The following is a 27,993-nucleotide window of genomic DNA, read 5'->3' as shown; positions in this document are numbered from 1 at the left end:
TGGAGTCCCCATGCCCGGCAGTGTCCAAGGAACAACTGGACGTGGCACTCAGTGCTCTGGGGCTGGGTGACAACGCAGGGAACCATCACAGGTTGGATCATCTGGGAGATCTCCAAACTAATCAGTCCTGTGACTCCGTGGGTCCCTCGGAGAGTGGCCAAGGCTGTGCCCCACCAGGGACCCTGCTGTGCCCAGTTTTGATGCAAATCCCGGGGCAAATCCTCCATGTGAGCCCAGCCTGCCCAGGGGGACACAGCTCCTGCAGCCCTCCTGAGCAGGAACCAGCTCCTCCTGCTGCTAACAACCCACACCAAAACTCACCAGCACAAAGGAGCCTTTCAGAGTCTACTGAATGAAAGGAACACTGAGACAAGCCAAGTAAAGCAGGAGTGTTTCAATTATATTTTACTCTTCATTAGATTGTTCATTTGAATGTTTGTATTACAAAATTAGCTGCCATGGCCCACAACTAGATGGGACTTCAGGAAAGCTGTCCACTTACTCAAAAGAGCACAAACTAGTATTTCCTTTCAAAGAACTCTGTGGAACAATAACATATTAATCTTTAAAGCTAAATAGTGCTAAAATTTCACATAATCTACATTAGTTTTGGTTTTAAATAATTTTACCAACCATTATAAAATTAATGTATTTGCATGTATCAGGTTACAGACATTTGCATTTCAATCAGGGTGAAGTATCCCGTGCTGGAACAAGGAGTTTAAGCAATTGCTGTTTCAACAGCAGCTAATTCTTATTGCCTCAGAACCAAGTTTCCATGAAGTATTGAACAAGAAAATGCAGGACATTGTTTCCCCACAAAACTGTTAAAAGTCTGTTACAAGCAACAATAAAATGCCTTCTGGACAGGAAGCATTTATAAAATGCAGAGCTCTCCCAGCGAAGTGCTTGCACAGGGCATTCACTTCATTCTTCCCATTTAGATTCAAAACCCTGAAGAGATAACGGACCAGATGAGGAGGAGGAATATCCTCTGAAAGTTTTCACTGGCTTAGGGAGATCAGGAATTGCAGGTACTCCACTAGATCTGGCTCCTGGCTGAAGTGAGCTGGGCAGCAGCTGCTGAGATCAGGAGAGAAGGGGTTGAGACAAACTTGAACTGATAAAAATACTGAAGGAAAGCTGGCTGAACTGCTAACTCACCATGCACTCACTCCTGAAGGAACACTGTGCTGACATCACAGATCCCACATTGGGTTAAGTCTGCAGCATCCAAACAAGTAGGAAACTGTCCATGTATTCCATTCCCTTGGTTCAACCATCTCTATGTTTTACACATAAGCCAATCATGCCCACAGCTGACCTAATACTGCTTCAGGCCTTTGTTTGTAAAAAAAAAATGAAGATAAAAAAATCTTCTACTTCTATTAGAACTTCTATTCTACTGGGCTTAAATCCCTGAAGAATCCATACTGTGTATGGAAGGCTCTAAGTGCTGTGCCTTGATGCAAATAAATGCACACAGTAAATGTTTATTGTGCAGTTTGCCTCCCCCTAAGTTTTTCCCCTTTCCCCCTTTCCCTCACAATAACTAAAACCAAAGTTTAAAACCAAAGCATGAATATGTTACCAGCACACATGGACAGGTTTACAATCTTCTGTTTTGAAAGAACAAATGACAAAAAGCATTCAAGAATATTGCAATTTTTTTTTTAACAGACAAGTAGCAAAACTTTGTACCACCTGGAACAGAACTGCCGAGACAAAGCTCTCCACACATTTTGCTGTAATACTTAAATAAGTAACACCAATGCAAGAACTTTTCTCTTAATGGTTACTAGTGTTCAAGGAATCAGAGGATTATGGAGTTATGATGGTCTTTGTACCCTGTGAATTACAGTTCCACAGGTGACACCAGCCACTTCTCACAGCACAGTCACATGGCTTTCACTTTGATTTGCTTCATCTTCATCTGCTTCTTCTCAAGCTTCTTCTGCTCACGCCGCAGAGCAGCTTCCTGCAGGCAAGGACAGGGATCTGAATCAACACAGGTGATCTCAAGCAGATCCTTGCAGAACCAAACAACAAAGCCCTGCAGCACCAGGTTCAGCACCAGGTTCACAGCTCACCGGGAGCCTTTGTGTGTTTAAGAAAGGAGCAGCAAATAGAAATCAAAGTTGCCAGTGCTACTATCCCTCCAGGCAGCCCTGGAGATCTCCCAGGAGGGATCTGCTGTGACAGTGTTTGCAGGGGTCTGAGGATGAGGGAAGAGATGAGGATCTGACTCCATGTTTCAGAAGGTTTGATTTATAATTTTATGATATATATTATATTAAAACAATACTAAAAGAATAGAAGAAAGGATTTATCAGAAGGCTAGCTAAGAATAGAAAAAGAAAGAATGAATAACAAAGGCTTGTGTCTTGGACAGAGAGTCTGAGCCAGCTGACTGTGATTGGCCATTAATTAGAAACAACCACATGAGACCTATCACAGATGCACCTGTTGCATTCCACAGCAGCAGATAATCATTGTCATTTTGTTCCTGAGCTTATCAGGAGAAAAAATCCTAAGGAAAGGATTTTTCAGCAAATGTGTCTGTGACAGATGTGCCAGCAGCCTGTAGCAAGGGGAAGGTGCCCTCACCTCCAGCCGCCGCTGTTTCTCGGGATCCTCCTCGTTCATGATTCGCTCCTTCTCCGCCCGTTTCTTCTCCTCACGCCGGGACTGCGCCGCCTCCTGTCTCTGCACGTGAGTCAGCTTGAGGAAGTTCTCCTCCACCCGAGCCCTGTTCTTGTCAGCTTTTTGTTTACCCTTGGCACAGAGAGAAGCAAAGGCAGTTTGTAGTGATTTCCCCACAAGCAGGATGCAGGATCTCTACCAGTCGTACAGAAACAGAAGGATCCAGTGGATCCATAAGGAGCCAGGGGTAATGGTTCCAATTTCACACCATGTCAGAAGACAGAAAACCAGGCCCTACTTACTTCTCTGTTCAGCCTGAACTTCTTTGCTTTGTCAATGGAGTAGATAACCATGCTCATCAGAGGCAGCAAAGACTCCATGTCCTTTGGGGAAGTGTTGCCTAAACCAGGCACTGAAATAAAGAGTTCCTTGTTTATTCACACAGACTGGCAGTACTCGTCTGCTTGCTGCCCTTATGGCTCACACTGTTCATGAAATAAAGATGCTCTTATCCTGCTCTTTAGGAAGCTTCATTTAGAGCTATAGACTTCAATTTTTAAGAGATTTGAGGATCTATTATTTTCTAGAATTCTCCCAACAGGCCACTTTTATTTCAAACCAGGTAAACCAACTGAGCCTGTGCATGTTCAAACTGCAAGGCTTGTGGTTTAAAAACAAACCACCCTGAGAGAGAGGACTGTGAGCTGAGGTCAATAACAGCAGGACTGAGTGTCCTGTTATCAGGACAATATGCTGCTCAGTCCCCAGTGTATTGCTGCCTTCTGTTTATCAACCAGTGATCCTGCTACAGGCACTGAAGTCACTCATCACACATTATCTTCCACAGGTGAGAGATCGTGAGCATGTAACTTACCCAAACAAAGCCACACACTCCCCCAGACACACAGACAACAGAGCCCTTACCATTAAATGTAAACAAAAGTGTCTTTTTAGTTTCGGGCAGTTTTGTAAGCTGGCCCTCCCTGGAGGAAAGAAACAAGTGTTTGGAAAAAGTGAAGCAAAATACAAAGTAACTAACATTCGTCTGAAATGCCATCAAGAACCAAAAGCCACTTGGAAAGTACTTGAAAAACATAAACATTAAAAGCTTGGCTATAACCAAAAGTTAAGTTTCAAACTAATCAGATTCCACAAGTGTTTTACTCAAAAGCTGGCAGAGAAAAGGCATGAGTGTGAAAACATACAGCATCAGCCCCTCAAATGTCACGTGGGCACATGAGCACTAAGAGGGCCTGTGTATTTTGAATTACTTTCAGCTTCACACACCCCTTGTTGTTTATACCACTAAAGATCTCTAAATATTTTAGGAGAACAAAATATTTTCTCAAGAGTTTATTCACTGCCCAAAATCCCACAGTATTCTAATGTGAAAATCTCAGGCCTACATTTCACAGATCCTCAACAATTTTAGTACAAGGTATACACATAAGCTGTCTCATATTTAAATCCAAATGTGTTCCTTTATATTCATTTATTTATATGCCTGTGAGCATAATACACAGGCATGTGCAAAAACCTACGTGGTAATTCAGATAAGACACATCACCCACCACCTGGCAATTGTGAAGCAGCTCCTAAAGCACCTCTGGACAAGGAGGCTCAGGGAAAAGCAGAGCTGCTGCCTGTGTGTTGCTGACAGACAGCTTTATACGTACTCTTGCATAAGTTTTGGACCGGAGAACTGGTCCGAGAATTGGACGGAGTCGATCTTGTCAGCGTAGTGTGTGAGGAAATGGATCATCTGAAAGAGAAACAGGGGTTAGTTTTTCCCCACACCAATCCAGCTGCAGCCTACCCACTCCAGAGGGGTTTGCCAGGTTCCCTGCCCATGGCAGGGGTTAGGATTGGATGATTTTTAAGGTCCCTTCCAATCAAAACCATTCTACGTTCTATATATCACTCAGGAAATTGCTGTGCCCAGCTTGCCACAGTGACACTGATAAAGATATGAATTTTCCCCTTGAACTTTTAACTTTTTTAGAACATACAAGTTGTAAATGCCAGGATTACCAAGGAGTATTTGTATTAATTCATTCCAGTTTACCTTAGCATCCATCATTCCCTCCGTGACCTCTCCCATCTCTGACAAGATGGCCAGCGAATCTGGAAGCCCATATTTTGCACCAGACTTAGGTTTATCACTGCAGAACTCACTCTGTTTCAAAGAGAAAAAGAAAAATAAACACAGGCCTGTAAGTATCTTATCAGAATAAACTGTTCTGGAACAGAGGGGCCTCAAAAAGTACCTGAAAAGAAACAAGAAAAACTACACTCATTCACTCATCCTGGCTAGGGACATTTCAAACAAAGTAAAGCACACTGCATCAACAGTCTTTAAGCAAGTATTTTCCTACAGAAGTCAGCATTTTAAGGAAGAAGATAAAACAATTCTAATACATACATTCTGGAGTGTTCAAAGTGGATTAAGGCATTTATTTATATTACATTGTTTGATAACAGAAAAAAAACTGGCATCCTACCAACCACACACCATGCTATTACTTGAGAGAAAAGATTTTTTTAACATTACTTGTTATCACTGGATTCTGGGCAAGCTCTGCAATTCTTTTCATGGCTTGAACATATGGAAAGTTTTAATTTCATGATAATGTAAAAACAGATGACTTAAACCTAAATTTTCCACATCACGTATCACTAATTAAGTTTACTTTTCAATCCTTGAAGTCTTTTGTGCAAATGAAACGAGGTGAAATGACACTCATGTTTGCTGACAAAAATCTGTACTTAAACCAACTACACCCCAAAAGAAAGGTGTAAGCTGCTTTCCACTGCCTCTTTCCCTGCAGGTCTGATGGGGGGAGCATTTCTCATTATTGATTCCATTAAACTTTAATCTGTAAATGGAAATATCTTTTCCACACAAATTCCAACAGATCAGTCACAGGTTTTCCCAAGAAAACAATGAATATGCAGATTAGATTCTTATATGCTATTATTTATCAACGTGCATGTACATACCAGGTCCTGCATCTCTTTCTGAAGTCTCAACAGTGCTTTTCTGGTTCCAACAGCAAACACATACGTGTCCATATCTTCATCATTCATTGTCACTTTTATTTGCTGTGAAACAGAATGTTATTAGCCCTGGTCAGATTTCAATGTTTGTTTGATACTTTGATTCCTAAGAACAAGGACTAAGCAAAGACAGACACAGCTAAGAAAAAGGTGGTTGATTTAAAGCTTTTTAGTATGTCTTAAAGACTGAGCACACCATGCAGTATCATGCTGTAATGACAGTGACTAAAACAACAGAGTTGTAAAAATAATTTGCAATTAAATATTTTGATGTAAGTAAATACAATTACTGATGCATGGGAAGAGTATTCACAGTGCACACAGTCACTGTTCTTCCAAATGTAACCTCTCTTGGTACTTATGCTCTCTATGAGCAAGTTGGAAGGCAAAAGGTAACGTTAAGAATATAATATCCAGACCAACATATGGGTTTAAGCAGTCCTATTCAGGCAGACTGAACAGACAGATGAACAATCACTAAGTATTTCAGATTGTAAAACCACTTCTTATCAATATGACCTCTTGAATCATGACAGACTCACAAAACCACTCGAATGATAAAATCCACAGATAAAGCAACTTCCAGTCATCAGCAGTTTGCATTTCACAGGCAGGGAAGAAATACAAACAATTCTTTGAGGTTGTTTCACTAGTTACTGAACTGGAAGATATGGAATAGTACAGAAATCACCTGGAACAATCAAAAGCAGCAAAGCAGAACTGAAGGAATGCAACAGTTTATCAGAGCTAATGTGAAGGGCTGAGTACGCACCACTTGGTCTGACGCCGGCCTCATCATGCGTGCCAGGACATTCAGCAGGTCCTGCCTCTTGAGAAACTGAAAACACACAAAACAGCTGAACAGACAACACTAAAAGACTCCTTCCTAATATCTGACCTGAGTTTTCCCTGTGTGACCAATACAGCTCAAAAGCAGGCCCACTTTCTGCATTGCAGGAGTTGCTCAGGGCTTTGTCATTCAAGTCAGAGCAGGAACTGTGGGACTGTTCCAGCCCAGGTCCAGGGCTTTGTATTTGTCTTTGCTCTTCTTCCTTGGAATTCCTGCTGGTCCATTTATCCCTCTAAGTGGCAAATAGGCTCCTCAGCCTACAGTTACCTCTGTTCACACTACACCTCTGGTTTTTACTCTCTTCCTGCAAGCACTTGCTCTTTAGTGCCACCTTTGAGGGGCAGAAGAGAGGTCTGTACAGACCTTTAGATGACCAGTTTTTGCTCATGTGTGTGTACTCAGAACTCTGTGTCTGCATGTGAGCACAAATGCCAAGCTGGGATTCCATGTTGCCCACACAGGAATGGAAAAGCCTCTAGAACCGAACAACTGGTGACATGTAAACAGCACCACAAACTCCCAAATTCTTACCTTTAACTGGATGAGCATTCCTTCACAGCACACCCTTCCAGAGCACCACAAGTTATATATGTGCTCATTTTCTTGATTTAGTTTCCCTGTGCTTGTAGCTTCTTTACTAGTGCCATCATCCCCTGAGGAAAACAACAGTGAAAGAACCTCAATCTAAACTCACAAACTGAGACACCACAGTTCAGCAGAATGTTTACAGTTCACAATACCACAGTACAGAGAAGGATTCTCTACAGCCTAAAAGCCAGACTAAACCCAGCTTTATTCAAATACTAAAAATGGATCCTTGTCATTATGAACTCACCAACAAGAGCAAAGTTACTTTCTAGCAGCTCCCTGTGAGTGTTGAACCAAGCATGAGCCAGGCGGTTGTTTTTGTTCTTGCCAATGATGTAGTTCATGATGTAAGCCAGGAGACCTGTTACCATCAGGATCTCCATGTAATAACTCTCCCAGCTGTTCTGAAGGTGAGCAGGGACCTGTGTAAGGGAACAGAAGCTGTGATTCACATATTGAAGAAGTGGATTTTAATACACAAAAAATTTGGGAAACACAGAGTAGTGAAGTTCCATCCCCAACACAGCAATAAGCTCCACAAAGGCAACAGGGAAGAGCTAAGCCTACATAAAGCACTTGGCTTACTGGGGCACAGTAATCATCCAGGAAACAACTGATAACAGCATTCCCAAAATACCTGCTTAACAGAAAAAAAGTACTCACTTCCATAAAAATGCAGACCTTGAGCACCTGATCATTCTGTGAAAGACAATTTTGGGAGGCAAAAAGGTGATGCAGGGTGGGCAGAGAGATTGGCTTCAAAAATCAACTGAGTTGACAAGTCCTAATCTGACACTTAAGCCACAGACCAGCTAAAACCACACTGTGTTCATTGTTCAGTACCCCAGTGACATTCCTGGCATACTGTCTTAAGAAAATAAATGATGAAACTCCAAATAGACACTGGATCAACAGTTATACCTACATTAACTATTGTTATGGGGTCTTTACTTTTGCTATGAGATGCATCTGGTTTCTCTTCATACCCTTCAAACTCCTCATCATCATAAGGCTCACTCTCGGTGTCACCTTCCTGAAGGATGAAATCACAAACAGCATGAAAATCCAAAACCCAGCAAGTAAAATCCAAAAAGAAAAAGAAAGGTGCAGAGACACTATTAGGAAACACATTGAGGAAGGAGGCAAGGCCTTACCTGTGTGTCTGCATCATCAAAGTCTTCCTGATTTTCATCCTGACCTTCAAGCTCTACAGTGGCTTCTTCTTCATCATCTTCTGTAGTGATGATCCTCTGAGGAGACTCTGTGACTGTATCTTCACTCACATCTTCAAACTCAGCAAAGTCATTATCATCATATTCCATAATGTCATCTCCATCCTCGAATTCATCATACTTTGCCAAAGTAAAGCTCCATGGGATGAACAGGACAGCGATAAAAATATATAAATTCTTCATTTTCACTGGAAAAAGAAATCAAATCAATCATTGCAAAAAGTCCTTGTCAGTTCTGTTATATCACACTTCCAGTAACCCCCAACCCACAATGCACAATTTGAAAACACCACGAGTCAGACCAGAGAGAGAAATAAACCTGTGCCTGATCTTGCCATCTCTATAAAGAACAAAGTACTGGTACAAGAAAAAATAACTCTGAAGGAGAGGTTCTGCACTCTGGTGCTTGTGGCAGCAGCAAATGCACCTCTGGCCACACTGTTCAAATGAGCTGAGATGGAAAGCAGGGATGTTCTGCTACAAAACTGACTCTCCAATAGCATCTCCCAGCCAGCTCACTTCCAAGACCACATTCTGTGTCTACAGTTGTTAATAATTAGCAATTAGGCACAGTTGGAGCATTAAATGTGTAACAGCAGCAGTAAATCTTAAAATGCACTTGGTTCATTTAAACAGTAATGCTCTGACAGCCTCTGCTGGTCCAAAATCACAGATGTGATTTTTCTAGGCTGCACACTCAAAACTAAGTTCCCACAGTATCCCATCGTGATTTCTGCATAGAGACAAAGACCTTTTGCTGGAAGTTGTGCCAAAAAAAAAAAAAACAGAACACAGGAGTAAACTGGGGCTCACAAGCCCAGAGCTCTCCCCACATCAGCCAGAACCCTGCAGAGTTTGTCAGTTCCCCTTGTTTTGCCTTCTTGTCTCTTCTGCTTGAGTTCAGAACAGTCCCAACCTCCCCTATAGGTTGGAGCACCTTCTCCAAGGTCCAAAAAAGGCAGCAGAACCCCCCAGCTGCACTCCACAACCAGGCACAGAGGATCAGCTGCATCAGGCTCTGCTGTCAGGCTCATTTTACTCCCTCCAGCAACCAGATCCGAGTGGGAACCTGAATGTTAATCAGAGTGTTCTCTCACAAACTTAGAATAGAAATGATTTGTTTCTAAATTTGACCAGCGTTCCTCTGAGTGCCTCATGCAGGGAACCCTGCTATGAATGACAAGGACGACTGAAATAAACACCTTTGTCAAACACTCCTCACTCCAGCAAAAACCTGCTCAGAACATAGTCACAGAACCTTAATCAGGATGGAAAATTCTGCAAGGCCCAGGAATTTGGAACATTGTGAGGGAATCTCACAATTTTATGTGAATTTAAGCAGGAACCCCTCCCCCAAAATATTATTTCAATAGGACAGAATTTACATGCTGTTGAAAATGACAGGACAACAGAGCCACCTGCTCGACCAAACTCTAACATTTCACATTAACAACTCCAAGACTATTTGAGCACATCCACCTTCAGAAGACCCAACAATTCCAAATAGCTTAATGCAAAATAAGCTTTTGCAGCCAATTCGAAGGAAACAGTTGAACCAGAGGTGGGTGAGAGCCGGAGCACCCCCTTCGGTCAGCAATCTGTCAGAAGGGCTTCCAAATTCAAATTCCAGGAAGCAGAACATCCTCGGCAGGCCCTCCACGACCCACACGCCACCGAGGAACCGATTCATTCTCCAATGAACCGATTCATTCTCCCATTCCACACCGGCTGCCCAGACCCCACTGGCAAGAGAAACTACTTCCACCAACCCGAAGGCAAGCACTGCTGCTGCTGCCCGTGCTGCACATTCACCGGCTCGGGCGTGCTCGGTAAATCCCGAGCCCAGAGCCGAGCTCGGCGGCAGATTGTGGAGAAGCGCCCGTCCCCCGCAGCTCGGGCCCTCACCGGGGACACCACCCCCGGTAGGTGTTCGCCATCCCGCTCCAGGGACGCTCCTTCCCGGAACACGAGTCAAGGTTAACGAGATAAAATCAGCGATCTGCCGCCCCCGTGCCCACTGCGGGGCGCAGCACAGGCCGCGCACGCCCGGTGCCCTCGGCGGCTCCTCCCGGGGGCCCTGCCGGTACCGAGCTCCCCGGAGTGAGCGAGGCCTGAGGAGGTGGGAGCGGGGAGTCCCGTCCGGCGGGGCCGCGGGGCCGGGGCAGCGTTACCTGAGTCACGGGCCCGGCCCCCTCCGCTCCGCTCCGCTCCGCGCCCGCCGTACCGGGGCGCCTGCGCACTGCGGGCCCGCCGCATGTGCGGGGGTGTGCGGGTACACACACGCGTGACGGGGGGAACCCCCCGGGAAAGCAGCGCGGTCCCGGGGCGGCCGCTGACGTTACCGTGTCTCGGTTCCGCTGCCGGGGTCCCGCTCCCGCCGGTGCCCGGTCCCGCCGCCCTCACTCCCCGCCGCTTCACCGGCGGGCGCTGCGCGTGCGCCGGGGCACGCGCGGCCGCCGCGCGTCACTCACGCACAGTGCGTGGGCACGTCCGTGCGTCCGTCCCCACCCCCCGCCCCGGTAACCGGGGAAGTGGCGGCGGCGGCGGCTGCGGTGAGTGCGGGGCGCTGAGGGAGGGGAGCGGGGCCGGGCCGGCCACGGCGGCGGGTCCTGCCGAGACGGCCTGCGGGGCCTGGAGCGGGCGGCACCCGCCGCAGCCGCGGCCTGGAGCGGGCGCGGGCAGCCCGGGCCTGCCCCGCACAAAGGGCCCGGCCCGCACCGCCGTTCCGCGGGCGGGAAGGGCCCCGCGCAGGGCCCGGTGTGCCGGACAGCGCCTGCCCGCGGCTCTGCGCCCCCCGCCCGGTCCCTGCCGTGCCCTGCGGAGGGCGGGCCCGGCGGGCGGGGGTCCCTCCCTGCAGCGGGAGCGGCCGGGGCGCATCGCGGCCGTGCCCGCGGATCTCGGGCGCCGCAGGCGGCTCCGTGTCCCGCGAGTTCCGTCCCGCGGAACGGGGCCACAGGGCAGCGAACCCCGGGGTTTTCCTGCGCTCTCTGCGTCCTGGGGGAGCCTCTCCCTGTTCGCTCGCTGCTGGCGAGTGGGCGAGCTGACCGCGGTTTGTATTTTTGCTGCTGTATGGCAATAAAAAAGTGGTCTGCCTTATTTTTGAGGTAGCGGAAGAGGGAAAAAGGTGGATAAGTACAGCGAGGGAGAATTATTTCAATCAGATTTTAACAGTCTTTCAAGATTCCCACTGTGCTGTGACAGCAGAAATGTGGTTCCACCTCTCACCCCTCTGTTGTAGTTTTTGATCTCCCAGTGTCACAGATCCGCAGGTGTAAAAGCTACGGATGGTCAGGACAAGAGGGAAACCAGGACTCCATGGTCAGCTGCTGCCATGGAGAGCTGAACAGCAGAGTTTCCCCCGAAATCCGCTGCTGAGCTTTGGTCTTGACTCGAGATTTATGGAGCAAGCCCCACTCTGGTAAATGTTCAGCACAGGGACCAGCTGCACTATTTACCTTCAGATTGTTTTGAAGTTGTTTTTTTGCCAGTGAGTTCTGATCTCATTGAAGATTCTCAGTGTGAGAATTTGGTTAATAAGACTTGTACCCTTTGGACAGTCAGTTATAAAGCATTGGAAAGCAGTGGTTGTCTTGCTCTCTTTCCTGCCTTACAGGTATGATTTACTTGACCATGCAGGTAACTAAATGACTCAAGAATGGAAACTGTAAACATTAATATATCAGTTCAGTCATCATCTTAGAAAATCAAGTTCTGGGCAGACATTGTTATGTGGAGGGTTTAAAATACTGTTTGAAAAAAAGAGATGGGGGAGCATATAAATATGTTAGAGATTATATATATAGCTGAAGGTGGTTTAAGAGGCAATTTGAGTTGGCTTTTGGCAGAGATGTGCCTGGGCTCACACAGGCCTTGTGCTGCTCTGGGCCCATTTCTCTGGAGGTTGCTGGGTTGCAGCAAAATATGCACGGAGCTATCTTTTCATCTCTTGTTCCTCCTGGTGTTCAAAGTTCTGGCCTTGGGTTTGTTTCCCTTAGACTGCAAACAGGACAGGTAATATCTTAAATGTGTTTAAGTAATCCTTGAAGGACACGACCTGCTCTGGAAGACAAGCACTTTGGTTTTATTCTTCTTTGGAATTGTGGGTATGTTCATACTACTGACAAAAGACCAGAGCCTCATCCTTTCTGGGAAAACAGATTAAACTCTTATCACTCAGAGTTCCACAAGCCCCTGTGTCATGACTGAAGTGATCACCTAACAAGAAAAATCACGACAATTACCTATAACTGCCTGAATCAGAGCATTAATTTATTTCCTTGTTTTAACAGGTCACCATGAATTGGAATAAAGGTGGACCTGGTACCAAGAGAGGCTTTGGGTTTGGTGGCTTTGCCATAACACCTGGCAAGAAGGAGGAGCCCAAGCTGTCTCAGCAGTCCCACAGCGCTTTCGGCACCGCCGGCTCCTCGGCAGCGTTTGCGAAATCGGGGCCTCCGCAGCTGCCTTCCTTCTACAAAATTGGGTCAAAGAGAGCCAATTTTGATGAGGAGAATGCGTAAGTGCGGTCACTTCTCATGTTTATGTAGCTCTAGATTTTAATGGCTTCATGTTTCTGAGGTTTATTTATATAAATATCTGTGACATTTATGTAAATAAATAGAGAATAATGTACTTAGAAGAATATGAGATGCTACAGTAGCCTGCAGAAGCTTTCCTCCTCCAGTTTTCCCCTCTTGAGAACATATTTTATTCACTCTATGGTCTTCTCAGAGTTGGAGCCAAGTAGGATAAATTTGGGTGTGTTTTGCACAGGGAAACATTGATCTCCACAGTTCTTTACTTGGCTGCATAAATGTATAAATAAGGCAGCAAAAGTTTGGATTATTCAGCCTGGAAAAGTTTGGGGCTGACCTAATTGTGGCCTTCCAGTACGTAAAGGAGCCTACAAGAAAGATGAAGAGTGACTCAATTTTATGATACCTCCTTGCCCTGCTTTGAACTTTTAACAGGAATAATTGTAAATAAATAAATAAATCTCAACATCTTCGCTTGTGTCCATACTGGCTTCTGTTGTCCATGTGGGTACCTTGACTCAACCAGAAACCATGAAGGACAGCACAGTGCTATAAACCATGTGCTGACTGGGCTGTTGTTCACTTTTTTCAGGTACTTTGAGGATGAAGAGGAAGATTCCAGCAATGTGGAATTGCCCTACATTCCTGCAGAGAATTCCCCCACTCGGCAGCAGTTCCATTCCAAATCAGCAGACTCTGACAGTGATGATGATCCTCTGGAGGCATTCATGGCTGAAGTGGAGGCAAGAGCCAGCTTGGGGAATGTTTATTCATTGCTGTGGCTGTCCCTGTGTGCAGTCAGGGGCAGCAAATGTCACTCAGGGCTTTGGCAGCTGGAGTCAAAATGCCACTTAACTTTGTGGTTTATATAGGATGGTGTTAGTTAGACCTCAGAAATGGATTAGAGAGTGGATGTGACTTGCAGTAATTTAACTATTTAACAGCTTTGAGGATGTCACATAGAGCTCTGCTTGTTTCTGAATATCAAACTAAGGTTTTCTGTGTTTTTCACTACCTAAATGGCAATTGTTTGTATTCATGAGCTAATTTTTAGCTACAGTTCTATTTTTAGTTGGATTCAGGAGGAATATGAGGGATTTATTTTTTCAATAGCACTGTCACAAGCTTAGAGTAGTATATAAAGTCAAAGGTACTAGTAGGAGAATTTATTTAGCAGAATCACAAATGGAACAAGACAAAAATTAGTCCAAGAAGTGTTTTCTCTGTGACATAATGGTTTAATTATTTAGGAACATTTTCCCCTTCCATGTTTTACCATCTTGGTCTTTTTAACATGTGACAACTTTATGACCTGCTAGGATCAAGCTGCTCGAGACATGAAGAGACTTGAAGATAAAGACAAGGAAAAGAAGAACGTTAAGTAAGTTCTCTTTTATCATTCCCATGCCTGCTGTGTCCTGTATGGTGCTCGGAGAATTCTGAGCATTTTGTTGATGATGGTTGTTCATTAGGCAGTGTAGGATATACCTAATAAACATCATTAACCTGTGCTTGAGATGCTGTGGGTAATGCTTTGTGCTTAAAAATGGGATAATAGGGAAGAATCCATGGCAAACTGCAACAATACTGAGAGTTATCCCTGCCAGAAGCCTTTCTAGGTCACAGAAATCGGGGCAACACGTTGTACTCCTGCCACTTTCCAGATCAGCCTGGGTAGTTTTTCTGCTTCCCACACCCTTGGAGAGATCACAATGGTTTAGCTTAAAATTGTATTTATGTGAGCAAAATAAGTCAGTGCTGCTGTACCTGGACTATTGGAGACTCTTCTAAACTTGGACTAGGTTTTAGACATGAAAGCTGATAGATGAGATAGCACACGACATTTGGAGTTTAAAACAGTTTTAATTCATGCAGCTTATCTATTTGTTTTGACTAAGGAAAATAATGATGCTGTTAATTCTTGATAGAAATGTCAGATATATTGATAGAAGTTACATTGCATGGGGTTGATCAGATTATACGTGGTCCTGACACAGAACACCGGATCCAAATCACCACCTGGGAAGTTCTGAACTGGATTTGCACTTCCTGGCTCATATTCCTCTTCAGTTATGGGACTTCTGTAGCATCAAGAGCTTAGACCAGGATGATCTTTGATGTGGCTTCTGCTGGGAAGATGGAATCCTAATCTTTCAGTCTCAGTGCTAGAAGTAAAGAGAAGTCTTTGCAGGGTCACTGCTATGGTTGGCACCAGATATGAAAACTCCATGGGTTGGGAATATAAATGTTGCCCTGTTGATAGTGTTGTGTCTTCCACGAGATCTGGAGCTCAGCACTAATCAAATGAAACTATTGAGCTGAGTCTGTGGAACACTTGCAGGGAAGTTTTTCTCCGCTTGTTTTTCCAGGGGTATTCGAGATGACATTGAAGAGGAAGATGACCAAGTGAGTTCCTATGCAGTCTTTCTATCTTCTTTTTTGTTGTTTTGTATTTTTTAACTTTCCCTCTCCAAACACCTAACTGCTAGGGACAAACAAAATTCCAGTATCCAGACAATTCAGCAGGAAGCTGTAGTGGTTACCTTGCTCTCTACCCTTCCAGGTGTTTTAAGAAGAATATTAGACAGTTGCATTCACTGATGAAGATTTCTTTCAGTCAGTTTGAAGTTAAGTTCAGTGTCTGAGGATCTTACACATTGCAATTCGCACGATCAGCTCCAGCAGACACCAGGGAGAGGCTGTTGGACTGTGGAGGCTCCTTGCAGTGAAATGTGGGGTCTGTTCAGGGCAAGAATCAGGCTCTTTGATCCCTGTTTTCAGAGGAGCTCCACCTCTCATTGAGCTTTATAACTATCACTATCACTATAAGTATCACAGCAGAAATAATAAAGAGAAAAGACTTAATTTCAGAATGTACCTTCCTACTGAGTTGTAGTTACTAACACTTGTGTTACTTGCATTAATGCAGAGCTTGGCAGGGTTGTGTGGCCTTGAAGGCCTCTGCTTCCAGTGTAGCTGTGCCAGAGTTTGAGCAGAGGTGACTTTATGCCTGGGGGCAGCTGTTGTTCAAGTGTATTGTGTGCATAGCTCTGTGACTGAGGGGTGACTGGCCAGGAAAATGGAAAATCCACATGAGTATATATACATGTTTGTAATTGAGCCTTGCTTTACAAATCTGATCTTAAATATTTGCTCCAAGTCAAGCAAGACTGGTGTTTTCTCTATGAGGAAGTCTCACACTGGTGTGCCAGTGAGAATCTGAGACACAAACATTTTAGTGAGCTGTGAGGATGGCACATGATAGGGTGGCAGAATCTTAACTCGGGCTTGTCTTGAAGGACTCTTCTGAAATACTTTCTTTCACATTTGTGTTGACTCAATGAAAAATAGATTTCTCTTCATTTCCTGAACTCTAGTTAGGGGAAGTCAAGAAACTATCTTTGGCATAGCATGTTCAAAAAAATCAGTATCATATGCTTAGTAACAATGTGTTTTCTGGTTAGAAACCTACAGTGTTTTGTTCTTTATGCTTTGTTCCTGTGGAAATAAGAATAGATCCTTCTGTTGGTAAACATAACAAGACTTGGTAGAAGGAGTTGTTAGCAGACACAAGAGAAGTTTGGCTTTTAGGAGCACTTTGTGGCGTAGCTGACACTGGAGTCGTTTTCTTCATTTGCACTTCTTGTCCTTCAGTATATATCTGTTGGTGTTTATTAGAAGAATCAATTTTAGTGGAAGTAGTTACCTTGTTCCTCAGTGGGTATGAAAGCAAACAGCCACTTAGCACATACATCCCTTCAAGCAGAAGTGTTGCATGCTGTGGTGTGTGAGTTTGCTGCTCTGTTTTGCTGCAGGAAGCGTATTTTCGCTACATGGCAGAGAACCCCACGGCTGGTGTGGTGCAGGAGGAGGAGGAGGATAACCTGGAGTATGACAGTGATGGGAATCCAATTGCACCTTCCAAAAAAATCATTGATCCTCTTCCACCTATTGACCATTCAGAGGTAGGAGGCACATCTGGTCTGTTCTGTTCTGTTTGAGGCACTCCAGAAAGCAGGAGCTGAGGAGGCCCCTGTAATATTTCAGTGCTTTCTTTGGTAAATCATACTAAATTTCCTTGAAATGGCTTCATTTAAGCAAGAGTTCTGGCAGACAGTTAAGAACTTCAGAAAACAAATGAATCTTGAGTCTGGACTAACTGAGTAATGAATTAATTACATTGCAGATTGAATACCCACCATTTGAGAAAAATTTCTATGATGAGCATGAGGAGATCACCAGCCTGACCCCGCAGCAGGTGGTGGAGTTGCGGCACAAGCTGAATCTCCGGGTAAGCTGGTGACAAAACTGCTCTCCCAGCAGCTTTGAACTCCCTTTCAGCTTTGGCCTATCTTGGTTTAAATGAGGATTTTCACTGGGAACTCCAGCTTTTGGATCCAGTCCTCTCAGACACCTGCAGCGATGCTGATTTCTTGGAAATCTCCTATGGATTTGTGAAAGTGGGCAGTGAGGAATGCTGCTTGGACTAAAGAGCTCCAGAGCTAGGAGTTCAAACTGGAAATAAATGCAGAAATTAGTTCTTTGCCATTTCTGATGTGTTAGTGGGGTGACCCTCTGTGAAGGGAATTATTTGGGGTAGAACACCAGTTAAACACAAGAAGGTAAAAACAATGTTTAGTAGCTCATGTCGCTTGACAGATAATTAAATTTTTATACCTGAAAGTCTTTATTCACACAACACATCTGGAATTTGCACCCCGTTAAATTTAATGTCCTCTCAAAAAGAATAGTTCTTTTTCAGAGGCAGAGAGAGACGTTTTTGGGGTTTTTTTAACAGATTGCTCTTTGTTTTTCTCTCAAAAATATCTTTTTTTTTTTTCTCTCCAAGGTGTCTGGGGCTGCTCCTCCAAGGCCTGGCAGTAGTTTTGCTCATTTTGGGTTTGATGAGCAACTTATGCATCAGATTAGGAAATCTGAATATACCCAACCCACTCCAATCCAATGTCAGGTGAGTGTTGTTACTTCTCAAACTTGTAAAGAGAACGAAAATAACACATGCAAAGCTCCCTCATCCACATGAGGAGGAGACAAGTGCAATTCTAGTTGCCTGCAGAGTGGGTTTTTCTAGAAAAATAGCTTTGGTATTTTTTAAATAGAAGTTTGCCCACTTCTTTCCTTGTTGAATGACCACTATAAATATATCCATATTCCTTTTTTATTGTTTTGGTGAATGAAGAACATTCAAGTAATGTCTCTTGCCTAGAGAAATGTATGAAAAGTTCAGGATTTTTTTGAGCTGAGCTTTCCTTGTTACCTGAGTTTTCCTGTATTGTCCAGCACAAGGATGTGCATAATGTGGGCTTCAAATCTCCTTCTTTTTAGGGTGTTCCAGTGGCACTAAGTGGCAGAGACATGATTGGCATAGCCAAGACTGGAAGTGGGAAAACAGCTGCTTTCATCTGGCCCATGCTGATCCACATCATGGATCAGAAGGAGCTGGAACCAGGGGATGGTCCCATCGCAGTGATCGTCTGCCCAACCAGGGAGCTCTGCCAGCAGGTGGGTGTGTAGCATTCCTGCATGTACCAGCCAGTCTGCTTGGAGAAGGAGGCAAAATTCTTGGCAGAAATTACCAGATAACATCAGGAAAGTATTTGAAAAAACTACTTTGTGCATGAGTAGCCTGGGTCCAAATCATAGCTCTTTCTTACCATGCTATTCTTGAAGAATCATGACAAACCTAAAATTTTAAATTTTTGCACCGTGCTCCTATATTATTTTTAGGTACAAGAATGCTGTGTATGCATTGTGACAAATTGTATGTGCAGAAGGATAGAACCTGCAGGTTAAATTATTGTTGGATGCCTAAGTAGGTTTCTCAAGTTACTGGAAATTATGCACATGTGTCGAAGCGTTCACCCCTGAGGAGTTTGGAATCATTCCATTAAGTTACTGAGGAGTGCATTTCAGGCTCCATGCTGCATTTCCAGGGTAGGTGTGTAGTCTCAGAGCTGTGAGATGTGAGCTGTGCTGTGTCTGTGTCACACCCTCAGATCCACTCGGAGTGCAAGCGCTTTGGCAAAGCCTACAACCTGCGCTCGGTGGCTGTGTACGGAGGAGGGAGCATGTGGGAGCAAGCCAAGGCCCTGCAGGAGGGGGCAGAGATCGTGGTCTGCACACCTGTAAGTACTGTGGCCACCAAAGCCAGGGCTTTGCTCTGCTCAGCATGGAAAACGTTGTAAAAATCTGTTCCTTTGACGTAAATATTGACACTTAATTCTAGACTGAAGCCTTGAGATGTTTTCTGTAGTCTCTGGTAAGTCAGGATGCAAAGCAGCTAGGTGGTTGTATATATTAACATGTTTTTAAAGGTGCTTTAAAAACTTGGGGTTTTTTCTTACTAGGGTCGTTTGATTGATCATGTGAAAAAGAAAGCTACAAACCTGCAGAGAGTCACTTACCTTGTGTTTGATGAAGCTGACAGAATGTTTGATATGGGATTTGGTACGTATTGAACCAAAGTCACTATTTTGGAAAGCAGTGGTGCTCAATCCCAGCTTAGGGGGTCTGTAAAATTAAATAGTGAATGAGAATCACTCATTCTGTCTGTGATTATATGTTAAATAAAGCAATGAAACTGCATTTTGACTTAATTTTTCTAAACAATGAGCTTACAGGGTTGATCAGAGTGTTTCTTCTCCTTTGCAGAATACCAGGTCAGATCAATCGCGAGCCACGTCCGTCCTGACAGACAGAGTGAGTAAACAGTGAGTCTGGAGCAGAGCTTGGATCTCCAGTTCTGGACACAGCCACACCAGGAGACTTGTGCCAAAGTCCACTGGTGTTATTCTGAGCGTGGGCTGTTGGGAGGGAGCAGTTGTGACATGTGGGCATTCAACTCATCTCTCTGTAATCCCTTCTCCGACTGCACTCAGAGCAAAGATGATTAGCTGAATTCATGTTCATATGCCTTGAAATTCAGTGTTCTGAGCTGCCATGAGAGAAAGTTCACAGCAGAGCCCTGTATTATCAATATTTCAGATGCCATATAATGTATTTCCATTTTGTGGTATTCTAACAGTGGTTGGTAATTTCTATTAGAACCCATAAAACCTCAGCTTCAGTTCACTGACACTCAGGAATCCAGGTCCTCCTTCACAACATCTGTGCAGTGTTTTTACAGTTCTGAAAGGAAATTTCTACTTCAAGGCATTTGAAGCCTGTTTGTCTTCCAGCCCTGTTGTTCAGTGCCACGTTCCGTAAGAAAATTGAGAAATTGGCTCGGGACATCCTGATCGACCCAATTCGGGTTGTGCAAGGAGACATTGGAGAGGTAATGCCATAATACTTGTGAGACACTCAGAGCAAGGAGTTGTTCTGTTTCTGTTCTCTGAAATTTAAGTTAAACTGCATGAATCATCATTTATAGTTAGTTTAAATAATTTGTGCTTAGCAAAAATAGAAAGTTTTAGAAATAGTGGGTTTCTATTTTTATCTTGTTGACCTTTCCACTGTGAGGATTTATTTTTGTTATTAGGCTGAATCAGTGGTTGTATCTTTCAGTTTTGTCTCAAAAGCATAAAAAAGGCATTGCAACTTCTGCAGTGAAGAATTTAAAAGTTAAAATCTCTGTCCCATGGTTTACATGGGAATGTTGATGCTGGACTTGCTTGACAGTGACAGCTGAGCTATCAGCAGGCTGGGATCTGGTAGGAAGCTGACAAAGTGGGCAGATATAAACTTGCTGGGAAGAAACTTTGCTAATAATATATTGAAACTGTTGAGAAATTTCACAAGATGCCTTCAGAACATCCTTCTTTCAACCAGTTCTCTGCATTTTTTGGTTTTTACATCAGATCCCTTTAAAACAAAAGAAATGACTGCCTGAAGCCCCTTCTTTCCGGGAAAAAAATTCCTTGATTTTGCTTAAGAAAAGCAACAGCTTTCACAGCTCAGTCACAGGGCCTCTATTCATTGATCTAAACTATTACTGTGTAATAGGAGCATCATCCTTGAAATATTAAAATGTGTCAAAATGAAATCTTTCAGAGAAAACTTGCAGTTGGTGCTGTAAGCTGCACTGCACTGTATTACTTGTGATGCAGAATGTGTGGGAAATCTGTGTGTTGCTCTCACCTTCCTGACTCTGAGGACATTTCTGCCCTTAGGCAAATGAAGATGTCACTCAGATTGTGGAGATTTTCCCCTCTGGGCCCAGCAAGTGGAACTGGCTGACGCGGCGCCTGGTGGAGTTCACGTCCTCGGGGAGCGTCCTCCTCTTTGTCACCAAGAAAGCCAACGCAGAGGAACTGGCCAATAACCTCAAGCAGGAGGATCATAACCTGGGGCTGCTCCATGGGGACATGGACCAGAGCGAGAGGAATAAAGTCATTTCAGAATTTAAGAAAAAGGGGATCCCCATCCTGGTAGCTACTGATGTGGCAGGTATGTGACCTTCTGGAAAGCAGCTCAGACAAGCTGTGGGTATCAGCAGAAAGGCAAGAATGTTTCAGGGGAAGGCAACCAGCTTGGGTTCCGCGCCTGCAGAACAATCAAACAGTTCCAGGTGCTTTTCAGAACCATGGAATATCCTGAGCTGGAAGAGACCCACAGGCACCATGGAGCCCAGCTCCTGACCCTACACAGACACCCCCAAGAGTCTCACTTTGTGCCTGTGCAGTACGTGGCATTGGCAAGGGGAGTTATTTTTAGTCTCTTAATGATGCCTAAATTACAGCCTGCCATTTTTTAATATACAGAAAGAAAAGCTGTGTCTTAAGAAGTGGTTGCTGTTCATTCATCAGCTGATGTACCTTTTGCCTGCAGAACCAGAGCAGGGTGATACCCTGGTACCAGAGGAATTGCTCTGAGTTAATTGGGATAATGACACTTCCCACCACATTGCTTTTTCTTGCAGCTCGAGGCTTGGATATCCCTTCCATCAAGACTGTCATCAACTACGACGTGGCTCGGGACATCGACACGCACACGCACCGCATCGGCCGCACCGGCCGCGCGGGGGAGAAGGGGGTGGCCTACACCCTGCTGACCCCCAAGGACAGCAACTTCGCTGGGGACCTCGTCAGGAACCTGGAGGGTGCCAACCAGCACGTCTCCAAAGAGCTGCTGGATTTGGCAATGCAGGTATGAACCAGCAGAACTCGAGGTGAGGAAGTTTCGCTCCAGGTTCAGCACAAAATCAGCCGGCTCATGTTGCTGGTTCCATCGTGTGTTAGCAGTGACCTTTTGGGGGTCTGTCCTGGTTTAAAGTAGGTTTCCTAGTGGTTTTAACGGCCTTTGAAAGAATCCATGAAGATTTGGTAACACAGTATGTGATCTATTTTGGGGCCAGGCACTGCCTAGGAAATGAGGAGCTGTAATCTGCTGATGCCAGCAGAGCATTCCAGTGTCTCATTACAGTCAGATTTATAGCAGGCACCTGGGAGATGCAGCTTAGTTGAAAGCTAAACTAGAAAACAATTACAGGGACATTCCCTCTGTGAAAGGGTTGTTGCTTGATCATTCCACCTGCTTGGCAGTGCTCTGGCAGGTTTGCATATATAGGCATGACAGGTAGCTGCAGCAATTGTGCTTGTGCCACTGAACTTATCAACTCTTTAATTTCTTGTATTTTGCTGCCTTTATAGCTGCAAGAGAGCCCAGGCTTTTTGGCAACTCCCAGATTCAGAGATGGATTAGCAGGCCTGTGGACACACTAGCAAGTAGCTTGGACAGCAGCTGCCAAAAGTAAATACTTTTCTGACAAAGGCAGCATTTTCAGAAGGGACAGAATTAGTGAGGCAGAGCTTCCCTGACTGCCTTGAGAGGAGCATGTAGGAAGCCAACTGACTTACTCACATTTGGAGAGACTGCAGGGCATAAAAAAGGTGCAGCCAACTATTATTTAAACACCTGGAAACAGCAGGTCTGGTTGGGCTGACATTCCCAGGCCACTGCTTGGAACAGAAAGTTTTGCTGACAGACCCTCATTTCTCCTTAGCCAAGCACTGGGCTAAATCACTGAAACCAAAGTATGAGCAAGAGCAGAGCTCCCAAGTGATGGCATTGGAAATTGTGTTTATTCCTGGGTTTATTAGAATGCAAACCTTAACCTGAATGAGAGTTGAAGGTGTACAATTAGTTTTCATAGAAAGCATTTGTAACTCAAAGCATCAGACCCACATGGCACAACTGCCTACAGCAGCTGTGTGGTTAAATGGAAAACAGTATTTACATTTTCCTTTTGCAATGCTCAGTATCCCTTTTTTCTCAGCCTCATTACATGCATTTATGAAGCTTTTTATTCCCCTGTGTTGAGAAGCACTTGTCCCTCTCTTACAGAACCCGTGGTTCCGGAAATCCCGTTTTAAAGGAGGGAAGGGCAAGAAGCTGAATATTGGTGGTGGTGGCCTGGGGTACCGTGAGCGCCCCGGGCTGGGCTCAGAAAATACTGTAAGTAGAGATGCTGAAGAGGTTGTTCACAGATTCTTGGAACTTTTTCACTTAGTATTGATTACTCTTTAATTTTAAAAAATCTTGGTACTGGATTACAGTGTCTGCTTTAAAAGTTCTCACAACTCAGCATCTTTCAGAGTTAGGATCATATATCTCAAGTGAAAGTGTCCTGTGCTGTTCTTCTCTTGTTAAGAGCTGCTTTTTTTTAGAGCTAGAGTGATCCAGAAGGTTTGGAGATTCCTCATAAAATAGACTGATGCTGTAAAATAAATGCTAATAAATTACTTCAAAATTTCCAGCCATTTCCAATCTGATTCTTGGCAGGAAAAAAAAATGGAGCAAACTATTCCACTGCTCAGGGCTCTCCAGAAGTCTGTCATCCTTAGTGGGTGTATTTCCTGAGTGCAGGGACAGGATACGTGTGAGCAATGGTTGAACTGAGTGTGTCTGTGAGGGCAATTGCAGAGGTTTATCCCATTGTGTTTTTGCACAGGACCGTGGAAACAACAACAGTGTGATGAGCAACTATGAGGCCTACAAGCCATCCACAGGGGCCATGGGGGACAGGCTGACAGCAATGAAAGCAGCTTTCCAGGTTGGTTCCATGCTTGGACTCCTTTTCTCCCCTGAAAATGAAGCAGCCCTGTTATTTCAGGGAAGCTGAACGTGGTGGTTGTGGCTGTGTCACTTGCAGCGCACTCAGCATGGCAGTCCCAAGTGGTGGAATTAGGTACAGGCTGGACTGAACACATTTGCACAAATTTGCCAAACATACTTTGTTTTCTGCTGCCTCTTTGCTATTTTTTCTTTCTGGATTCTGCATCTGGGCTTGATTCTTTTCAGCAGTAGGGTAATTGCAATCAAAAGGGGAAACAGAAGCTCTTTCTCTTCAGTGTAAAAATTAACCCCACAATGTAAGAATTCCCTTGGTGTTGTCTGGTAGGAGGTGCCTGTTACTAACTCTGTGTCCATAAGCACAGGAGGAATGTAATCACTCCAAGATTGACTTTTTCTAGGAATTCTGTTGCCCCAAAATCCAAGGTGGGCCTGTGACCGCACAATGACTCCGTGTTGTGTGGGGCAGCACAGACCCAAACCTGCTCTCTCTTGTCTCTCCCTTTCCTGCAGTCCCAGTACAAGAGTCACTTTGTTGCTGCAAGTTTAAATAACCAAAAGACTGGGAGCTCTGCCGCTGGTGCCAGCGGCTGGACCAGCGCCGGGAGCCTGAACTCCGTCCCGACGAGTTCGGCGCAGCAAAGCGCCGCCAATCCCGAGAGCCCCATGGCAGCCACGGCGGCGGCAAAGGGAGTGCCAGGCTTCACCAGCACGGGCAGCCTGAGCAGCGTGCCCCCCTTCCCGAGCACCGGAGCGCAGGGCTTCAACAGCACAAACAGCAGCGCCAGCAGCCGGGAGGGCGGCAGCGGTGGCATCGCCAGAGAACGGTACAACGACAGCCGCAACAGTCGGCACGGCGAGGCCCCGCGGCGCGCTGAGGGCAGTGCTGGCCGAGGGGAGGGTGCTGGTGGCCGAGGGGAGGGCAGTGGTGGCCGCTTCACCGAGGGCCAGCGCTTTAACGATGGTCAGCGTTTCAATGATGGCCAACGCTTTAACGAGGGCCAACGCTTCAATGATGGTCAGCGCTTCAACGATGGCCAGCGTTTTACTGAAGGCCAACGCTTCAGCGATGGTCAGCGCTTCAGCGATGGTCAGCGCTTCAATGATGGTCAACGCTTTAATGATGGTCAGCGCTTCAACGATGGCCAGCGCTTCAACGATGGCCAACGCTTCAACGATGGCCAACGCTTCAACGATGGTCAGCGCTTCAACGATGGCCAGCGTTTCACCGAGGGCCAGCGCTTCAATGATGGCCAACGCTTTAATGAGGGCCAGCGCTTTAATGAGGGCCAGCGCTTCAGCGATGGTCAGCGCTTTAATGAGGGCCAGCGCTTCAATGATGGTCAGCGTTTCACTGAGGGCCAGCGCTACGATGGCCAACGCTACAGTGAGGGCCAGCGTTACACCGATGGGCAGCGCTTCAGCGAGGGCCAGCGCCACGGCGAGGGCGGCGGCCGGCACAGTGACCCCTCCCGTCACGGCGACGGCCGCCACGGTGACGTCCATCGCCACGGCGAGGGCCGGCACTTCAGCGACTTGCCGGGCACCAACCGCAACAACGGCGACAGCAGGAACAGCGAGAGCAGGAATGGGGAGAACAGGAAGGAGGCCAACAGCCGAGACAACAAGACAGATGGCTTTGCTGTCCCAGAGCCCCCAAAACGGAAGAAGAGCCGGTGGGACAGTTAAAAGCTGGGGCTTCACAGCCTGGAATCTCTGCAGGTGGTGGTGTCGTTTTCCAGAGGATTTCTGGGGGTTGTTGGGAACTGGTTGTTGAGCAGCTGGGGCAGGAGGAGGAAACTGTGAGAACCCCCGTGCGAGTTCATCTGCGGACAGACTCCCCTGAATGAAGTGCACACAACACTTAGTGAAAGAAATCATTTTGATAAAGCTCCCTGGGTTCTGCTTTGAAACATTCAGTGCTCGAGTGACTCTGCTGGATTTAAACAGATCTTCTTGACAAAAAAGAAAAAAAAAAAGGTGTTCCACATCCTTGGAACGTTAAGAAACTGTTGTCCATAGAAGTATAAATTAGTCTTTTCTTAACCAGCGTTCACATTTACAAACCAGTCCAGTCCACATAGAGATGCTCAGGACCTGCCTGTTAGACATTAATCTTGAAGCAGTTTGGTCAGTATGGTGAGTTCTTCCTCCATCTCCTTTTCACACATTATCCCCAAATAATTTGGTCTCCAGGTTACCCTTTACCTCTCTCCTCATCCACTAAGAATGTATCAATTTGCTTTGCTAAGGTGGGGCAGAGCAAGTTGGTTTCATTTTTTGGGGTTGTTTTTTTTTTTTCCTTTTTCGTTTTGTTTTTTTGGGGATTTTTGGTGTGTGTGGAGCTGTTTGAGGGATCCCTCTCCATCCCAGCAAACCACAAATCCACTTGTAGTGTAGGTTGGACTCCCTGGCTTATTTGTGGTCAGTACTTTAATTCCAATCCCATTGCCCAGATATTTTTTTCTTTTGAAGAACCTTCTATTTTCTAATATCCTCCATTCTGGTGGAAGCCTGCATAGCAAACCTGTGTCTCTGCTGTGCCTATGCACCCTCTGTTCTGAGAGGGTTGAGTGCTTTCTTCAAATTAAAAACAAAAAAGGGAAGACAATGTAGATAGACCTCAACAATCAGAGGCTGGAGCCCCCCAGGAAGTGTGGCTAAAGGAAGAAGATTCAGAAATTCAGGGATCTGTTGCTCAGAAGCCTTTAGGGAGAACTCAGAAAACAATTAATGAAAAGAAACAGCTCAAATCTGGCCTTGTTTTGGACACATGTAGTAAATCTGTAAAATCTTGCTTGCCCATTTTTAACTCATTGTGTGTATTCCCATTTTTTAACTTCTTTTTTTTTTTTTTTGCCACAAGGTAGGGAAGAACTTTTCAGTTGGGACATGTCAGCACCCACCGCTGGCTCGTTTCCACTGGAAGATGTACCAGAAGCTGTCAGGGTTTTGTGACATTGTGATGTTTTCTTTATCAGCTGTGCATTTACTTTCTGCTTGCTCTAGTAAATGTTTTATTACTGGTACAAAAATATGCAGCATGTGCTTTTTATTCTCTTCTTTGGCTGTCCTGATGTGCGAATGGAGAGCTGACAGTCTGGAGATCTGACTGTGTCTGTCTCACCAGCAGTTGTGGATTGTAGTTGATAAAATACTTCCTGTGCTTTTTCTTAGTATCTTTCACCCCAAAATGTTTCACAAACCCTGTTTTAGCTTCAAGGTCTCCTGGAGAACAGATTTTTCACCACTTTATAGAGGAAAGGATACAGCCCAGAGCGTGTCATTCATTTCCCCCAGCTTTTCATGGGGTCCTGGGCAGACCTGGAAAGAGAGCCCAGCAACAGTCCCAGGATCTGCCACCTGAACTGGCTACAGTTCAGACACCACATGATTGTTTGGGCCCCCTCAGAAACCAGCTCTGATCTGCTGGAGTTTTATTTTAAAATAGTTTCCAGAATTCCATCCCCACAGTCTGGGCAGGAATTGTTGCCCTGGTTTGAGCTCTGCACATTCAGTGTGAAGCCAAGAGTGTTTCAGGGCAGACTGGCAGGGCTTTACAAGCTCCTGTGTTCCCCTTCTCACCCTGAAGGTTCATTGCTGCAATTAAAGATTGGAGTTTCAAAACAAAATGTAAAAATAGCCCCATAGTCTGAGCTGCCATCTGCTCCTTCCCTTCCCTTCCCTTCCCTTCCCTTCCCTTCCCTTCCCTTCCCTTCCCTTCCCTTCCCTTCCCTTCCCTTCCCTTCCCTTCCCTTCCCTTCCCTTCCCTTCCCTTCCCTTCCCTTCCCTTCCCTTCCCTTCCCTTCCCTTCCCTTCCCTTCCCTTCCCTTCCCTTCCCTTCCCTTCCCTTCCCTTCCCTTCCCTGATCCCAGCTCACTGCCCCATGTGAGGATATGCTGGGGGTTCTCCCCTTCTTGTTAACACTTCCCTCTGCTCCTTGTAGGATTATTGGAATTCCTCACCCCTCTCCCACCTCCCAGGAGCCTCTTGGGAAGAGAGTGATTAAATATTGATCAGTGCCAGGGAGCACAGATGTCAGCTTGCAGGGCTGTGT

General features: G+C 45.4%; 2 protein-coding genes across 6 annotated transcripts; one reads left to right on the top strand and one right to left on the bottom strand.

The window, feature by feature from the left end:
• Positions 1–379: 379 nt before the first annotated feature.
• On the bottom strand, positions 380–10,813 carry CCDC47 (coiled-coil domain containing 47). Of its 3 annotated transcripts, none has more exons than XM_059489046.1 (13): positions 10,713–10,813; positions 8,293–8,558; positions 8,064–8,171; positions 7,386–7,560; positions 7,082–7,203; positions 6,473–6,538; positions 5,644–5,745; positions 4,709–4,819; positions 4,320–4,405; positions 3,568–3,626; positions 2,946–3,055; positions 2,608–2,775; positions 380–1,978 (listed from the first exon to the last, which is right to left on the bottom strand). In XM_059489046.1, the coding sequence occupies exons 2-13, from the start codon at positions 8,551–8,553 to the stop codon at positions 1,898–1,900; spliced, it is 1,449 nt and encodes a 482-aa protein (XP_059345029.1). In that variant the 5' UTR covers positions 8,554–8,558; positions 10,713–10,813; the 3' UTR covers positions 380–1,897. The 3 variants fall into 3 exon arrangements, with proteins under 3 accessions (XP_059345029.1, XP_059345030.1, XP_059345028.1); XM_059489047.1 differs by lacking the exon at positions 10,713–10,813 and adding an exon at positions 10,542–10,560; XM_059489045.1 differs by lacking the exon at positions 10,713–10,813 and adding an exon at positions 10,140–10,340.
• A 67-nt stretch (positions 10,814–10,880) lies between these two features.
• Positions 10,881–26,971, top strand: DDX42 (DEAD-box helicase 42). Of its 3 annotated transcripts, XM_059489399.1 has the most exons (19): positions 10,895–10,922; positions 11,632–11,788; positions 12,660–12,886; positions 13,498–13,648; positions 14,225–14,286; positions 15,275–15,311; positions 16,721–16,870; positions 17,092–17,196; positions 17,755–17,874; positions 18,249–18,425; positions 18,920–19,048; positions 19,271–19,370; positions 19,575–19,622; positions 20,102–20,199; positions 21,035–21,311; positions 21,784–22,010; positions 23,208–23,318; positions 23,815–23,916; positions 24,450–26,971. In XM_059489399.1, exons 3-19 carry the CDS (start codon positions 12,666–12,668, stop codon positions 25,623–25,625), a joined length of 3,291 nt encoding a protein of 1,096 aa, XP_059345382.1. In that variant the 5' UTR covers positions 10,895–10,922; positions 11,632–11,788; positions 12,660–12,665; the 3' UTR covers positions 25,626–26,971. The 3 variants fall into 3 exon arrangements, with proteins under 3 accessions (XP_059345381.1, XP_059345382.1, XP_059345383.1); XM_059489398.1 differs by lacking the exon at positions 11,632–11,788 and having other exon boundaries at positions 10,881–10,922; XM_059489400.1 differs by lacking the exons at positions 10,895–10,922; positions 11,632–11,788; positions 12,660–12,886; positions 15,275–15,311.
• Positions 26,972–27,993: the final 1,022 nt, after the last annotated feature.

The sequence above is a fragment of the Ammospiza nelsoni genome, chromosome 26, assembly GCF_027579445.1.
Source record: "Ammospiza nelsoni isolate bAmmNel1 chromosome 26, bAmmNel1.pri, whole genome shotgun sequence".
Taxonomy (NCBI): Eukaryota; Metazoa; Chordata; class Aves; order Passeriformes; family Passerellidae; genus Ammospiza; species Ammospiza nelsoni.
The sequence above is the reverse complement of the archived record's forward strand: the minus strand, read 5'-3'. Positions and strand labels throughout refer to the sequence as shown.